This window comes from Paralichthys olivaceus, chromosome 1, assembly GCF_024713975.1.
Source record: "Paralichthys olivaceus isolate ysfri-2021 chromosome 1, ASM2471397v2, whole genome shotgun sequence".
Classification (NCBI taxonomy): domain Eukaryota; kingdom Metazoa; phylum Chordata; class Actinopteri; order Pleuronectiformes; family Paralichthyidae; genus Paralichthys; species Paralichthys olivaceus.
Genome location: NC_091093.1, coordinates 20,153,113 through 20,170,213, shown reverse-complemented (window position 1 = coordinate 20,170,213; position 17,101 = coordinate 20,153,113). Strand labels below are relative to the sequence as shown.

Below are 17,101 nucleotides of genomic sequence, written 5' to 3'. Positions count from 1 at the left end.
CATCAGTGTTTATAACCTCTGCACTTATGTTCTCTGCATGTAATTTACTGCCATCTCCACATCCCACAATACAGTTACCATGACTGTAAGAAGATGCAAATCAGCAAACAAAATACTGACTTAACATTAACACAAAGAGTCCACACAGTTCAAACTGCAGACATATGCTACCAGTCGCTCTTTTGTAATACTTTTTCTTGGGAGAGAGTGATCAACAAAAATGAAATATCCTTTAAAACGTCAACCTTTAAAAAACATCTCCACATCTTTCTACAGAACACTTCACTTTTATACATGACGGCATGAATTCAACACAATAACATCAAACAATGACAAAAAATACAACAAGCTGAGTCTATAACCTTCAGAAAAAGGCAAAGGCAGTTGATCACACAGTATCAAACAGTTTCTCACGTTCACTCACCACACATGCGTGCATATGCCTGCACACGGTCTGACTCCAGCTACGATTGACCCAAGGGGATGCTTCTGCCCGTGTATGTGTCCCTCCGCATGCACGAGCAGTGTGCGAGTCAGTGCATTTGCCTGTGTGATCCTCAGCATTACACAAAGTGGCCTGAGAGCAGAGCCAACCTGGTGTGACATCTGTGAAGGCTGTGAGATAATCTACATGACACTGCCACTGATAGCAGTTGAGATATTGATTTAAAAAGCAGCAGCTCTAAAATTAGATTCCTATGTGTTCTGATTGGGCCAGAGGCATGCACCTCTGTGGTAATGTGAGCCGAGCCGAGAGTGTTGATCAAAGCTTTGATTGTGGAAACTCCTGGAACTCCAGCAGTCCTGACTAAAGTCAACCTCACTATGGTGGGGCCCTCTGGCCTGACCTCCCGTTCCCTTCCTCCCTCGATCCTCTCTCCCTGTGATAACAGAGACATTCCTGAGCTCGTTCCCTGCCTCGCCACAGGCCTCTCCCTTAATTCCAACAGAGTGTGTGGAATGTTGGACTGGGGAACCAAGCAGCCAGAGGCAAACAGACGAAAGGAAATGAACAACATTAATAAACCCAGGTCTGTTATGGCTGCTGGTGCTTGAAGCACCTGGATGCCAACAGAAGGATGGACCAGCACATATGCATACACACAGACACATACACACACAAGCAAAAGGAACATCTGCAATACAATGTGCAGATCTGGAGCAAGCCTGTCCATATGTAGCTGTGTAGTTGGATTAACTATGCAAGAGAATCAGAGGACTGGATTACAGGAAATGATGGGATCTTTTGAAACACGCAGATTAGACAGATCAGATCAATGTAATGCTGATGATCCCAGCAATAAAATGTCGAAGAACCCAGCAAGAAAGAAGAAAGACTGGGTTTTATGAGAACATTTCATGTAACAATTTGTTAAAAACAATGTTTTTGAAGATATTTCATCAATGATGTCCACTGTCACTATGATAATGAGGTAAGAGAAACATTAGTGTGATTCTGAGACCTGCAGCCCAAGCAACTCAAACAGAAAATCCTAAAATGAACAAATTCCAGACAGTCAGAGAAATAAAGCGGCTGCAGGCCAGGTGAGAGAGCACACGGGCAAATCAAATGAGAAGATGAACCAAGAAAAGATCAAACAGGGAAAAAAGGAGATTTGGCAAATGTTATAATCTCCCCCCCCAAAAAAAAACAGAAAGAAAAGAAGAGGTGGACACTTTGTTCTGGGCGGTGCAGAGTGATGGCCTGGAAAAAATGGATGAAGGGCAAAACATATCAGAAAGAGATATGAAAGATATACAGCATGGGTGCCGAGCCTGACTGGGAGCATAAATCTTAACCACTCCTCCGTGCTCCTGGAAATCAATTTCCTCCATTGGTTGCTGCTTTATTTATCGGTCACCATTAGGGATATACCATCAGCAGCTTGGATGAGTTGTTGGGAGAGGTGGAGCTTGGTGGGGCAGAGGGGGGATGTCACCAATACATCTAGCTGCCACCAATGAGCAACGACATTAAGGTCGCAAAACTTGAATTTAGACCGACCGATTGTGCGACAAATACTGGGTTAAAACGTCTTTGCAGCCTGAAAAAAGCATTATTTCATCCACCAAGATGTTATGTTTTTGTTTGTGAGAAAGATGCATGAAGTACAGAATTGATTTCCACGATCCAACTGTTTTCAAGATTTTCGGCATTTTCCAAGAGAATAATTTATGGATCTGGATGTAAGAAATTAGGCATATTTAGAGAACTGATTGTTTTCACTTAAATAATCAAACTTGGGATCATTTGATTTGGAACTCTAAGGAAGTCAAAAGCAGGTGACATTTTTGCTCCTGACAAACCCAATGGCTATCAGTGTGTGTGCCCATATATATAAATATATATGTATGTGTGTCAGGCTGCCAGTCTGTCTGACAGGAACACGGCTCTTCACACAGAGAAGATGGGATCAAAAGGGACAACGTCACAGAGATGTCACATTCGCTGTCACTGCACCAAACACGGGGGTTTGGTGACCTACTCAAGCCCCCAGTGACACGACACGTCTCCCTTTCTGTCCAGTTTGTCTCCCACCACATCATCCCTCACTGTCATTCTCCTGCAGCTCGTTGGCTTCTTGTATTCCTGTGTGTGTGTGTGTGTGTTTGCCAGCCTGCTTCAGGATGAAGGAGGCCAGCCAGCTTTATTAAAAGAAAACAAGCAGTAGAAATAAGGCGGGATACAGGGACATGAGGACAGTTAATCTGTTGGCAACATCACTGAGACTCTGAAAGAGCTTCCACTGGAAAGAAAAACCAAGAGATGCATACATATTATTTGAGGGTGTCTCACTGAACAGGGCTCTTTAGTCACAGCTAAGAGGGGATTCTAGTACAAAATGCCATAGATGGCACCAACCAGACTACATTTAATGCTCAAAAGAGGATTCAGAGAGGTAGAAAGGTGATATAGGACTTGGGCAATGGAAAATAACAGAGAAGAACAAAACAGAAAGGAGTAAAGAGTTGTTTTTGTCAGTCATTGAGAGTTCTGGCAGGCTCTGGGAAAGAGGCGCTGACCCATGGATGGCAAAATCCCTATCACCTGACTGATCAGTCATCCCCCGCTGCTCTTCTCCCTGAACCCTCACTCTTAATGAAAAACCTCCAGCTAAGACTCGACACCACCTCATAAACACGAGCAGACGTGCTGGGGAGTTCATATCTCCCTTTTGTGCTTCATCAACAAGAACAAAACATCAGAACATTTTGTCTTGTTCAGCTGCTCCCAGAACAAACATCTCTTACACTTTCAGTTCACAGGGTCACGCTGATGTTTGGCCTCGACAACCACGCTCAGAGTTACACCAGCCACAGCTGCTAAAAACTGACCTTTCAACTGCTCCACATTAGCCAGTATTTAAAACATGATGTTAGTCATAAAGTGCTGATGAATCTGTGCCCATCTCGCTCTTTTTCACCCCGTTTATGTGATGCCACAAACAGATCCGTCACTTTGCTTGGCAGTAACATCCCCAGTGGGTTTTCTGGATCTGAAATTTCCTGGCATCTAAAGTCACAGGCAGCCACAGCTGTGAGGACATCTGCAGGAGATCTGCCACAAGTTCTACTGTGAAGTAGTGAAACATACATATCAAGCCCACATATGAAATCATTGTGGTTGTTTACATGAAGTCTGAGAGTGTAGAAGCTCACAGGTTGTTCCAAAGGAAGAGATCCATCTTCTTTTGACTCATGATTGATGGACATCCAGTTGAGAATAAGTCCTTTATTTTTACCAACCTGAATCATCTTGACCTTCTCTCCACATCTGAACATCAGATCACTAACTGCTTGGAAATTATTACAAACATATGAGAGAGATAAGAGAGGTGTGTAAGTGTAAACACATGTGTGTGTGTGTGTGTGTGTGTGTGTGCAAAACCATCCTCTCCAGCTCAGACAGTTAAAATGGAGACCGGTGTTGAGGAGGTCATTGGGCTGCTCTTCTGTCAGTGGTGGTAAGTGGTGAAACTCTGCCCTCTGCAGGATGAAAGCTCTCACTGACCTGGTTTCCACAGACTGGAGAGGAGGTTCAGTGTTGTTACATCATGTCTATGTGGCAACAGTGCTCTTACTGGCCACAAGGATGTACTGCTCAGTGTTAAAGCCCATGGATGGTGGCAGATGCATAATGATGCTAAGGGCTTTGAATTTGTCTTATTAAGTGAACGTGACTATCATGCTGACAGCATTATTTATTATTTATGTGTGCCCAAAGGAGGAGTTATTGACAGACACATTAAATGAACAAGTATCCACTTAAAACTACATTATAGTCTCTTATAAACAATTTATTGAATGTTTATTTATTTTAATAGTGACTCCTTCTTTGGGCACGTTTGAAAGCAGGCTATAAATAGATGAAGAATGACAATAAAGACAAATACAGTAACAATAATGGGATAAAATCAGATGAAATATGTCCAACCAATTTAACCAGACTTTATTTTGAACAACTGCACATAAAAGGAAAACATAACCAAATATATAGAATACAGCTAAACAACAATATTTCTGTGAAAGGCTAATATCAGCCAATTTTATCAGCCAACCAACAAATCAGTTGGCCTCTAAAATGTGCTTATATCTGCGTATTACTTGATCATGTGTTAACAATTATACGTTTATATAATGTCAATAGTGTTATATCCAGATTCACTTCATTTACATTCACGTCAGACTCAAACTGTCTCATGCATGTTTAAACACATGCATCATAAATCTGACGTGACCTTTAACCCCAAAGGTCACAGAGATCAGCCTGTTCCAGCGTTGTGTCAGTCAGCGAAAGATGCTGAGTCATTTTCCTCAAAGTAACACGCATGCACATGAACTCACTTTCTGTGTCCTCCACATCTACTTATTTGAATACAAATAATTTTTGACCAAGATCTTGGGAGTCAGAGAAAACTATGGATCATTTATCTATTATTTAACAAACAGCATCATACAAGAAAGCAGTTTCACTTCCTGTATTGTCGTTATTGCTGTTATATATTAGACAGTTATGTAATTTTATAAAATGTCTTGTCATGGAAATTCATTAAAATACAGGTTTTGACGTCATGATCGTAAAAATATGTGAACTAAAATAACTGGTCAGTTTGTGAAATTAGGTCTCATCCCAGTTACACAGCAGCAGCACAGGACATCCCAGCCTTATTTAATGGACTTGGGCTGAGGGGCCATCAAAACTGTGAGTGGAGTACATCCCTCAGCAGGTAGCGTCCTGAAATAGCAACCTTGATCCTAATGGTGCACAGCACAGCCTCTGGCTTGTGATGAATCCATCCTGAGAGCCCCCCTGCCCCCGGGCAAGAAGTCCTCCTGAGGCACGCATGCACAAAGACAGACACACACGCAGTGACGGACAGAAAGACACACACACGTCTCCATGCACCCGTCGGCTTTGACTAACCCATTTTCTCATGTTTATTTTGATGTTGTTCTTTTTTCACTTGCTTTACTGCTCTCTGCCATCAGATGCTACAAAGTCAGGTTGCAGGTCGGTATCATGACTTCCCCTGGGGCGTCTCACTTGACAACGATTTAGATTCCTGGTGGTCACTTTAGTTGAGAGGGAGAATAAAAGTCAAACATGAAATGGGAGCCCCTACAGGTGACTGCATGGAGGGGAAGGTTAGAGACAGAATGATCTCTCTGGAGGACATTCCTGTAGCACTGAGGAGACTGACATTGTTGAAAGAGGGCAACACTAATGATATGATGCAAACAAGTAAAGTGACAGAGGGGACACTATAGTCCACACTTCTGCTGATGCGATAAAACAATAGATGACTATATTCTGTTGAAATCAAATTTCAAACTCTGCACACAGAAAACTAGTCACTTAGAGTATTATTTAGAGGTCAGGTCTTTTATAAAGGTGCAGATACACATGTTCTGTATGTAAAGCCTCTTCACTCGTGTGATTCACGATAAGTCAAATCTATCAGTGGCAGAAGATATTAAAGGTTCAGTTTGTAGAATTTAGTGACATCTAGTGGTGAGGTTTCGTGTTGCAGCTGAATACTCCTCCCCTCCCCCTCCCCTCCCTTAACATGACAGAGAACCTGTGGAAACCTTCACTTGTCATAAAAACTCAAAAGGTGTTTCATTTGTCCAGTTTGGGCTACTGTAAAAAACATGTCTGCCTCCGTAGAGAGGACCCGCTCCTGATGCAAATATAAACGGACTCCCAAATTATTTTCTCCGTCCGAGGATTCAGTTCACTACATCACAGCATCCATCATCTCAAGGCACTTTATAGAGGACAAACAGTTCCCACAAACGGCAAATACTCTGTGACAGTGGAGAGAAAAAAAACCTCCCTTTTAACCTGCTACAGAAACAGACTCGGTGTGAGGCGGCCATCTGCCTCGACCGGTTTGTGTGATGGGAGAGAAACAAGGAAGAGGAGAGAGAGAGGGGGAGGAAAATGGAGAAGAGAGTGCCTGCTCTGCTTTTTGAGCATGTATCTTTATCGGTTAATGAAGATTTAAGTCTCTCGGGTGTTTGCAGTTCGACTCCTTTATTGATTGTCAATTGCAGCCTGTGGTCAGAAGATGAAGATGCTGTTTTTCATGCTGTGAATTTGATGGTTGGAACCATCTTTCTAAATGAACTTAATTTAAAATCTGTGTGTATAATTGGGGAGTTGAAAAATCTATGAGATATCTTTCACAATTTTCGGTTGTTTCTTAGACAAACAATTAACTGGACAAGAGAGAAAAATCATCTACAGAATATCAATACTGACAACGATCATTAGTTGCAGCTCTTAACACATGACCATTATGTGGTGGCTACATAACATTTTGTGTACGCAAAAATACATGAGAGTTTAGTTGAAGTAGAAAATAATCTCTCTTTAAAAGCTCTAACAAAAAGCACTGAGACTTTATATTTTACTGAATCACTGAAACTAAAAAGAAAGAAAGAAACTGCACTCTTTGACCTGGTTTTCCTCTGTGCTCTCTCTCAACATAAAAAACTATGCATTATCACCCTAACCTCCCACACCCAGGATAAAGTAATTGTGTTGCCATGGAAACAGAGGAGAGGGCCTAAATTGTGGGCTGCCGAGAATCCATCCCATCTCGTTAGAAGATGCTGCTGCTGCTGCCATGTGGTATGAGATGAATGTTGGGAGTCATAAATTAACCCCCATCTTCTCTTTCATAATCCAACAAATCTTATGCATGAGCCATCGACCGCATGCTCACAGCTCGCAAATCACAGAGATAAGATGGAAGAATAAAAAAAAAAATTAAAACGAAGAATGATAATGCTACTTCTAGCTTAATTCTACTCAAGACTACAAGGTGTTGTGATTGCTTTTAAGTGTGATAAATTATTCAGAGCGAAACATTTCAGCTGCGAGACGAGAAATGGAGCTGGGACCAGCACAGGGACGGATGTGAGAGCTGAAGCTAAAATTACATCAAACACACCCGAGCTCCTGAAGGTCAGTGAGGAAACACTGTCAGTCACCGAGGCTGAAAATAAAGTAAGTGTTTAATACGAGGATAACATGTTGTGACTAAATTAAAGCTTATCCGGCACCTTGAATGGAGTTGGTGGTATCTCACAGGAAAGCAACCCGGGGGTGATGTGCCACTGAGAGAGCGGCCAGAGCGGTGCTTAATGTTATTTATTCAGTATTGACAGCTACCTACGTGGTGGTGAGGGGAAAAAATGAGTATTAATATACTGTAAACAAACACGTGAAGGTGAGAACAATAGATCATCTTCAACCAGCTGTACCTCACTAAATCAATACTGTAGCTGGTGGTAAAAATAACACCTGAGCTACTTCTTTACTTCAATCAATATTATCATTCATCATTCACCTCTCTTTTGATTTTCCATCCTTCCATCTCTTCCCCCCTCCTTCCTTCACATTAACCATTTTGCCCATACCCTCTAGCACCTCCTCCATCCCGCTCCTCCTCTGTCCCCATCTGAGAAATGCTGACCTGCAGACTCCCTAATGCGACCAATCAATATCGCAGAGAGGACAGCACATCGCCGGACATAATAATATGAAGACACGCTTCCTGCAGCGTACCCAGCCAGGCGTCCCTTCAGCCACTTCTCCACAGATCTCACACACATCCTGCACATACCAGTGATCGATTAATTTAATCTAATTTGATGTGAACTGTTCCATACGACCCTGCATTAAATAAAGCCTTCTCACTTACATGCTGCTGCTGTGGATGTCATAGATCATCGCTTCATCTATCTATAGAACCAACATTGATCCTGCATGCCCTTCCTGTCTGACATTACCGATGCACAGTGCTGCGGGATGAGCCAACATGAGGGCCAGGGAGCGTGTCATTATGCAAAGGGTCCATGTATTTAAACTGCTAATGAATCACTTTCCGATCAACATCAAAGCCGTAGGGAAGCTGAGAGCTGAGGCCTATAGATCTGCTGCTGGTTAATGGTCAATGCGATTAACGAGGGGCTTCATCGGTTGTCCCTGATGGCTGGCACCCACGGCCAGGTCCTGTGATCAAACCCTATGAGCTGAAAAAGTGAAACGTGCCACAGGAATGAACGCTTTACTCTTGAACACCCTTATTATCTCCACCATGGAGGAGATGTTGTCACCCCTCTCAGTTTGTCAGTTTGTTGGTTTGTATACAGAACAGATTTCCATGAAACTAGGTGGAAGGATGGATGGACCATGAAGAGAGAACCAATTCATTTTGTTGGGGATCTGGACAAAGCGGCAGATCGAAGATTTCTTATTGAACAGTGTGACAGAGGACATTTTTGTATATTTTCACTGATTTCCTGGGAAATAATCCATAATATTAACCAAAAAATGTTGGAGCTGGTGAAACTGTGGCTCATAAAAGAATACAGCGTTGGATGGTTGAACCTCTACACATGTCAAATGGTTTAAAAACTCAGAAGGTTTTGTTGGTAACGATCCTAAAGTAAAGTAACTACAGCTGTCGATAAATATAGAGAAGTACGAAAAATTATACTGTATGTTGTGGAGTACAGGAGTAGAAGATCAATAGATATATTTTTTTTTTATTTTAATACAGCTTACCATACATAAACATGCCACTGTCAGCATGTTTGCAATATTTCATATATAAGTGTGGCCCATTCCTATGATTGATCATGCTGAGAAAAAAACCAGAATCCATGATAATTCAATACTTATATGCAGAAATGTCTCACACATCATTTCTGTTGCAGCATTATGACAACACTGACCTGCTATTTTTTTCATTCATGTTTTTTTTTTTCTCTCCAGCTCAGGAACTGATGTGATTATTAAATCAATACATGTCTGTCTTTGAATGTATGCTCACTAATGCCAATAATAAAAGTAGTGCTGCCCCTGGAGGAGGGTAAAAGCAGAGACAGTCTCCATCTGAGGTAACCCCCCCGACTTCATGTGCAGCTTTCTTTTTATTACATCATATATCTACAAAAATCATATTCACAGCCTCCACAGTGTGTGTGTGTGCATGTGCCTGTGTTTGTCTGTGACTAACTTCTGTCAGTTTTATAATCACTGGATTATGGTGAAAATTGAGGCTTAAACTGAACTGTGAATTTGGGGAATCCTTACTCCACTAATATCCATACATCTGCCACCCACATCTGGGTAAGACACACACACGAAGGTAACAGGCAAAGCAAAGGCACAGAGATATAATCACAGAGGCCCGTTTCAGCTCAGGTAAGATAAACGACTTGTATGTTGAATGTAATTTTGTGCTGTTGTGTTCTGCTGAAGGATGATGAAAGTGAGTTATAAGGTGTCTGTAGAGCCTCCTGTCTATCCAGGGGGAAATGTATTCATCTCAGTGGAGCATCCCACATCCTCCATGTCTAACCTCCCCTCCTCCCTCTCGTTCATCACTCCTTTTTGTAATCTCTCTTTTCTGCTCTCCCCGACAGTCAGTGTTTGAGTGTCTGCACCCATCAACTCAGCAGAATCCATACAGGTCTGCCTCACCACCTGATGAGGTTAATATGGTCACTGTCCACAGGAGGTGACAGTGAACAGATTTTTACACATTTGGTATTTTACAAGAAATAGTTGTGGACAGAATTTTTTTTAAAGGCCAGCTCCAAAGTACCTTTAGTTATGTTGCTGATCACGCATTTGAATTTTTTTTTTTCTTTCATCATGAAGAATTTTTAAATCCTGCTTTCATTCAAATGAGGATGTTCTCCTGTATAAATCTCAGTGTTTATACTATCTTGATTTTACTGAGGTTGATGAATTAAACCAATTAGCAAGGTATCCAGTTGTGATGACATTGTATCAGAAATAGTGTTCGGCCTGTTTCTGTGTTTTTATCTCATCTAAAAACCAAAATATAATTTTCCTCTTTACATTTGATCAATTTTCATTTGTCTCATTTTCTCCTCTTCTCAGTCCTTCAGGTGCACATGCACACGTGACTATGCTTGAGAAGATGTGCTGTGAATAACATGAACTTGTTTCATGTATGCATGTGTAAAATATAAGCTGACACAGTGGACTCATGTTTATAATCACCTTGCTGCTGTGCATGCAGTAAACACGTAGGCATGCCTGTATGTGTGCATGTATACATGGTAATTCTTGGTGTTTTTTTCTCAGACATTGTAAATACATATAGATACATTGATTATGAGAACATATAGAATAGGACTGGTGCTGTAGTGCCTGGATATCAGTACTTAGATAGATGTATGTGTGCAAAGTCTGTAGTTACTCGGAGATTCAATCTCGTGTAGTTATTGGGTGGGGTTAGCTCGTCACAAATCACATGAAGGCATGGATTCTTGCATGAATAATTCATGAAGGGACACAGGATTAGAGCCTGAATATATATATTGAATTTTTCCCAATGCTTCATTGATTTAATCTTTGAAATCTTTAACAATTGAGTTAACCTGAACAATGTAGGTGGCAAATGAGAAAATTCTAATCGGAATTGCATTACGTATTGGAAGGTACTGACCAATAGATATTTTGTCTGTTTTTTCCCCACATGGATCTCAGCAACAACAGTGATTACTGACCTCAGCTGAAGGACTCTGCAGATCAGGTCACACTTCATACTTTACAACAACACACACACACACACTCAAAGAGATCTGTTTATCCTCACACATTGTTGAAAAGAATCAATCCGTTGCTCTACAGTGAAGTACACATTGGCAGCTACTTTGCATTAGAAGACAAATAGGGGAGAGGAGCCATCGGACAGCATTGAATAAATAGCAGCAGAGATCCCAGGGGAGTTCACTCAGTTTAACCACAGACTTTTTTAGCTGTTTTTATATCACAAAAATATCTGTGAGATACAGAAAAAGAAAACACTTCGTGAAACGGATCATTTCTTCCATCTATTATTCATGTGGGAGACTTACACTCATGGACATGTTTTGATCAGTCCACAGTAAAAGCTAATGTACGTGAGTAACATGCTCCGAGCAGCCGATATTTTTGCAAGGGCTCGCTGAGGTGAAATGGATAGCGGAGCTGTTTTTAGTCTGCATCTGCGATATTCCTTACGGAGAAGGAGAAGCGTAATCGAGAATGCCTCAGAGTGAAACTGACCACATTTTAATACTGCACAACATGAAACGTGCTATTTATGGACAGATATTTATTGTTGGTATGTGATGTTGTAGCTAAAGAGACAAAGATAGAAATGATTCTGAGGAGGAAGGGGGATTTACTTCCGCAGGAATTCTCAAGTTCTCTTGAGGCTACATTTGAACACCATCCTGACTGATGGATGGTCTTTAAAGACTAAACTGTGAAGCATCCCTGAGACTGTGTCCCCAACTCTGGCTCGTCTACAGTGATGCCTTTTTCCATTCGTCACATCAGAGCTGGATAGACTAGTAGGAATAAAACTCCAAGAGCAAATCACAAGTAAAAAAGCTGAAAGCTGCATACTTCTTTGAACGTTCAAGTCTGAGATGCCTTTTCTTCACATATGGCTAACATGTTTTTTATCTTTACTGATAATGCAAAAAGAATAATGAAGTTTTTAAAATGACAACAGCTGAACAGGTTTTTCAAAAGCGTCTTAACCCATTGTAGGAGGTGAAAGTTGTAGTTTTTAGTTGGTGCACATATTTACTGACATTGACAAACCAGTGAAAGGAGCAACACCAGAACTTTTTTATGCCAAAATTAGAAAGTATATGGAGGGTTTTTTATGACCAGTAAACCTACTTAAAAAAGAGCAATTGGCTCCTGTCCCATTGCCAGAGGACTATGCCTTTGAGTTTGTTTTCCATGGTGAGTCATGTTTGGACTGTGGAGACTGCCAAAACAAAGAGGAAGAAGCAGAAATTACCCCAGAGATGATAAAAACCTGTGTAGTTTGGCCTGCGAGTGAAGGCTGTTTGCAACCATTCTCATTGCAGACAAAGACAGATGTTAGAAGGTGTTAGTGAGTTTTTGGAAATGCCTGTTTCATGTGAAATAACCACAACTGTTAAGAAAGACTGTGTTCATGTAGGATCCCATCACGTACAGAAAAAGCTGATTTGGAAAACCTGTTTTCAGGGTCGTTAATATTATAGTATGTAGACCACCTCACAGATACAGGCCCAGAATTGAGTGCACAAACTGAAATTACAATATGAATAATTAAAATAACAATTACATATTTTCCTCAAACTTCTCAGTTTGAGAAGTTTTACCCCAGTAACAGCGTTGCTATTGTTGGATATCGTACCCCCGCCTTCCCACCCTACGACCCACAGAGCTCCATGAGTGCTACAAGTTTTTGTTATTGTCGATGACATAACACCAAAGCCGCATGTAACTTTCATTCACCATCTGCCTCTGCTGCTCCGGCACCACCCAAACACTGCCGTTACTTCAAATACGTCTGAAAAGTTATGGGCGAAAGCAATGAAATGATTTAGGCCAGACGACTCACTGTCAAGATTTATGCATCAGAGATCTCAAGGTTGTTTTGAAAATCTATGAGATATTTTTGCCACCGTCTCAAAATTAGCTACTGACAGGAAACTTCACACCAACAGTCAAACTGACACATTTAGTCAAGCAGATACAGAAGTGTTTGTGTGTGTGTGTGTGTGTGTGTGTGTTGCATCATTCGGGTTGGCGAGGCCGTGATGAACACGATCCTGACTGTCACCTACACCCAGCGACTTCCACCTTCAGCCCTCCTTCACATCAATAATGGATTTACTTGTTTGAACTGCAAATTCCGCTTTTAAACGAAATCGTACTGAGTCCCTCTCTCTCCTGCACTGACGACAGTCCGGCTGTTGTGATGCCTCCTCACACAGACACACACACCGGGCAGCTCCCAATTAAGGCCAGCTAAAAGCATGTAGCACACACTCTCACACAAACACACGAATACGTACTCACAAGAACACACTGACTGACTGTCAAGATGGAGTGGAAGAACAGGGGTGGATGAGGAAACATCACACTGTGAAAATGTATTAAAGGAGAAATCTACAAAGGGTCAGGCCAAGACATAAAGAAGGAAGTGAGGGGACAGAGACACTCAGTAGTGTTGCTGTGCAGAAGAGAGATTTATCTGCATCTGAGTGCCCACCGTGCTCCCACGCCACACACACACACAAACTGCCTTACCGAGCATGCATTAGTAGCAAGTTGGCATGCTTTTACATCAAAAACTGTTGGTGGCTTTCCCAAAAGCCACATCGCTCATAAACACACATACACACACATACACACACACACACACACAGGTACAAACACATGCTTTCTCACACACACACACACACACACACACACACACACACACACACACACACACACACACACACACACACACACACACACACAAGTACGCCTGAGTTGACCGGTGTAGAGAGTGGGCCAAAGGCAGTTCTCAGCTGAATGGACAATCCCAGAGTTAGTAAGGGTTTTTAGGTCCAAGCAGCTTACCCAATCATTTATCAGATTAATACTTTTCATGAGAATAAACCAGTCATAGAGAGAGAGACATATGGAATGTGTTAAACGGTGCTCATCTGAAAACCAAGGAAATATTGCATAACCAAAGGTCATCCTGTGTGTGTGTGTGTGTGTGTGTGCGTGTGCGTGTGTGCGTGTGCGCAGATCTGCAGCTTGTGTAAATGTTGAATCTGAATTAAATCGTTAAGATAAAAAGTGTTGACATTTATTCTTATTTGAAACAACTAATTTAGTAAATATAATCACAGCTTACATTTAATACAAGAATCACTTTTTCAAGAAAAGGTTGTCATGTGTTGCAATTCCTTAGTGATTAAATGGGAATATATCAAAAGAGTGTTCAATAAATCAAAACGTGTCTCTTCAACATAACGTTTTGCAATATGAAAAAGGAATTGCAACTTTTTAATGATTTACTGATTTTGTTTTATAAATGAAATGTTTTACTGGTTTCTGCTTCGTGGTCACATGACAGTAAGCGGAATATCTTTGGGTTTTGAAGCCCTGTTTGAATAAAAGAAGGTGTTTAAAAGTGTGGAAAAGAGGCCAGAGTGAATATAGTTGTTATTTGCAGCCTGAGTATCTCAGCTTTCCTCCTTTGTTGTACATGGTGTCGTGAGTGAGCCTTACATTAGCATCGAGGAGATCCATGCTGTCCAGGCTCTTGCTGCGGTGAATGCGGCCTTTGATGCGACGCAGGGAGGGTTTACCCTGGCTCATGGGCAGGGAGAGGGTGGAGGTGGCAGGCATTGCCATAGCACCAGCGCCACCGGTAGCACCTGAAGCCCCGTCTGAGCAGCCGGGGTTGCCTGAAGGGGATGCATCTCCATCTGAGGGGGTCACCCTGCAGCGGAGAAACAGAGAAACAGAGAAGATGTTAACATTTGATGCAGGCAAAGAACAGTGAATAAGGGTCCCTCCACATGTCTTTTCATCAGACAGAGTCATACTTTCACCTCCTGAAGTCACACTCATGCACTCTTGTAAAAACCCTACAAGAAGATATCAATTATGTATATAAATTGGGACGATGTGACAAAAGTGAAACCAAAACACCTTGATCGCCCCCTGGTGGCTGGGTGTAGTACAGAAATTTTCATTTTAATTCATTATTTGATGATATAAAAAAAAGGTGAAATGTCATGATTGACAGCTGAGATTGACTCGCAATTGGTTGCATGGCTGTATTGGCCGGACCTTGATACCATGGATCTGCCCTACGATCCCTACTGTTCAGATTCTGGCTCTAAATGATGTCATCAGTGCTAAAGGGATATATTAACTTTACTTTTTGTAAAATGGAAAGAAGTGGAGACATGTCAGCCACCATTGTTTACAGTCTATAGTGTGGAGTAAATTGGGTTTGACAAACAGTTTGATTCTATACTGTTAATTTTAGGCAGGATAACCTATTGACCTGTTATCCTTCTTATTGATAGCTCATGAAATCCCACCATAGCTCCACCTATTTTCAACCTGACCAGGTTTAATCGGCTGTTGTAAGTTGTAAACACCTGAGTGGGTGTGCAGAGGCTTTAACCCCTCACAACCCCTCACCAAATCACATTATTACAGAGAGCTAAAAATATATCCCTCAGGATTTGGTGGGGATCAAAATGGAGCTAAAAGCCCAGAGTGTCAGAAACTAACTTAAGTTGTGTTTAGACCTTGTTAAGCTGCTCAAAAAAAGAGTAATACATTTTTGAGTGCATGTAAATGTAATGTTTCATTTCATTTGATCTTAAGCTTTATGGTGCACAGAAATCATTCAACACTCAGCTTCTATTTTACAGTAAGTGATCATATTTCCACAGGTTTTATTGAGAGCAGATACATGTCAGAGACTTTTTCATATCTTTTGAACAATTTACTGTCTCTGATGTTGTACTGCATGTGGGTTCAACCACATGACATAACCACTTCCATTAAATACCACATGATTCACGATGGCCGAGCTTTCGCCAAAGAACAGTCCACATCATACACACAGTCTGAGGCACTGCTGCACATCTGAGGGAAAACATAAAGATGCCCGGAGGATTAAAGTGACATAACTTTTCTCTTGCTGTCTTTACTTTTTTTAAAGGACATCCTCTCCTGTTGGCTGTAGGGCCATTCAAGCAAGTGTGAGTAATTAGGCTGAATGTCAGCGGGTAGCCTGCGAATGGAGAGTAGGTACAAAGCATCCACTTGTCTTCTATTATTAACCCACAATGAGGATGCTTTGGTTCTTACATGCATGACTGCAAAGGAAGGGGATTTCCAGGGTAATTTAAAGTGAATTGTCAGGGAAACTTACCACTCATCATTACGCTGACAATTCATGTCATTTTTTAGTGTCTCAAAATGGGAAATATTTATAACTCCAGAGACTGATTTGCAGACTGCTTAGACTAGCAGAATAAAACAGTTTCAAAAGTAAGTATAATCATATTCAACAACTAGCCAGGTAGAGATCAACAGAACACCGATGAACCTTTCTGGTCAGTTTTCAACAAAATTTTCAAATAATTGGAGGTTTGAATTTCATAGATCTGAAATCGTTATGCTTTTCTTTGTTTTACATTATTGCAAATCAAATATCTCAGTGTCCTCGATTGTTGGTTGAACAAAGCAACTGATTTTAACATTCCTTCCTGGCTGTTGTAATATTTTGTAATTTCACAGAGGACGTGATTGATTGGCCGATCAAGAAAAAAAACTCAAGTGAATCATTTATGGAAATAATCATTGATTTGAGCCTTATAACAACGTTAGCTGTGTGTTACATTCAAACTTCACCTGACGGAGCTTTAGAAAGAGAAGATATTTGTGGCACTTGAGATAGATCTTAATGGCAAGTGATCGGCCAGTTTGAAGGCTTGTACGAAAGCATTAGACAGTGTTAGAGCTGACGACTCATGACAGTCCCAAGGAAAAAAGATAAACTTCTCTCTGGAGGTGGAGGAAGTGAACACAGTAACATGTTTTGATCCCCAGATAGATAATCCACTACATTAAAAAAAAAAAAAAAAAAAAAGACTTTAATTTGAGTCATCAAAAACCCAGTATGTAAAGAAATGGATATGCTATATTAATTCATATTTTAGGTCAATCATTTACAAAGCCATATAAAGACAT

The 17,101-nt window shown here is 41.1% G+C and overlaps 1 protein-coding gene across 10 annotated transcripts in view; it reads right to left on the bottom strand.

The window, feature by feature from the left end:
• tjp1a (tight junction protein 1a) overlaps positions 1-17,101 on the bottom strand; it is a 93,169-nt gene that overhangs the window by 64,332 nt on the left and 11,736 nt on the right. For 9 of the 10 annotated variants that reach the window (XM_069524739.1, XM_069524752.1, XM_069524782.1 and 6 more), the window contains exon 2: positions 14,612-14,825. In XM_069524739.1, coding sequence (XP_069380840.1) covers positions 14,612-14,825 — 214 coding nt within the window. Of the gene's footprint in view, positions 1-424; positions 516-14,611; positions 14,826-17,101 lie in introns of those variants that run through there. The other variant, XM_069524771.1, reaches the window with a different exon arrangement.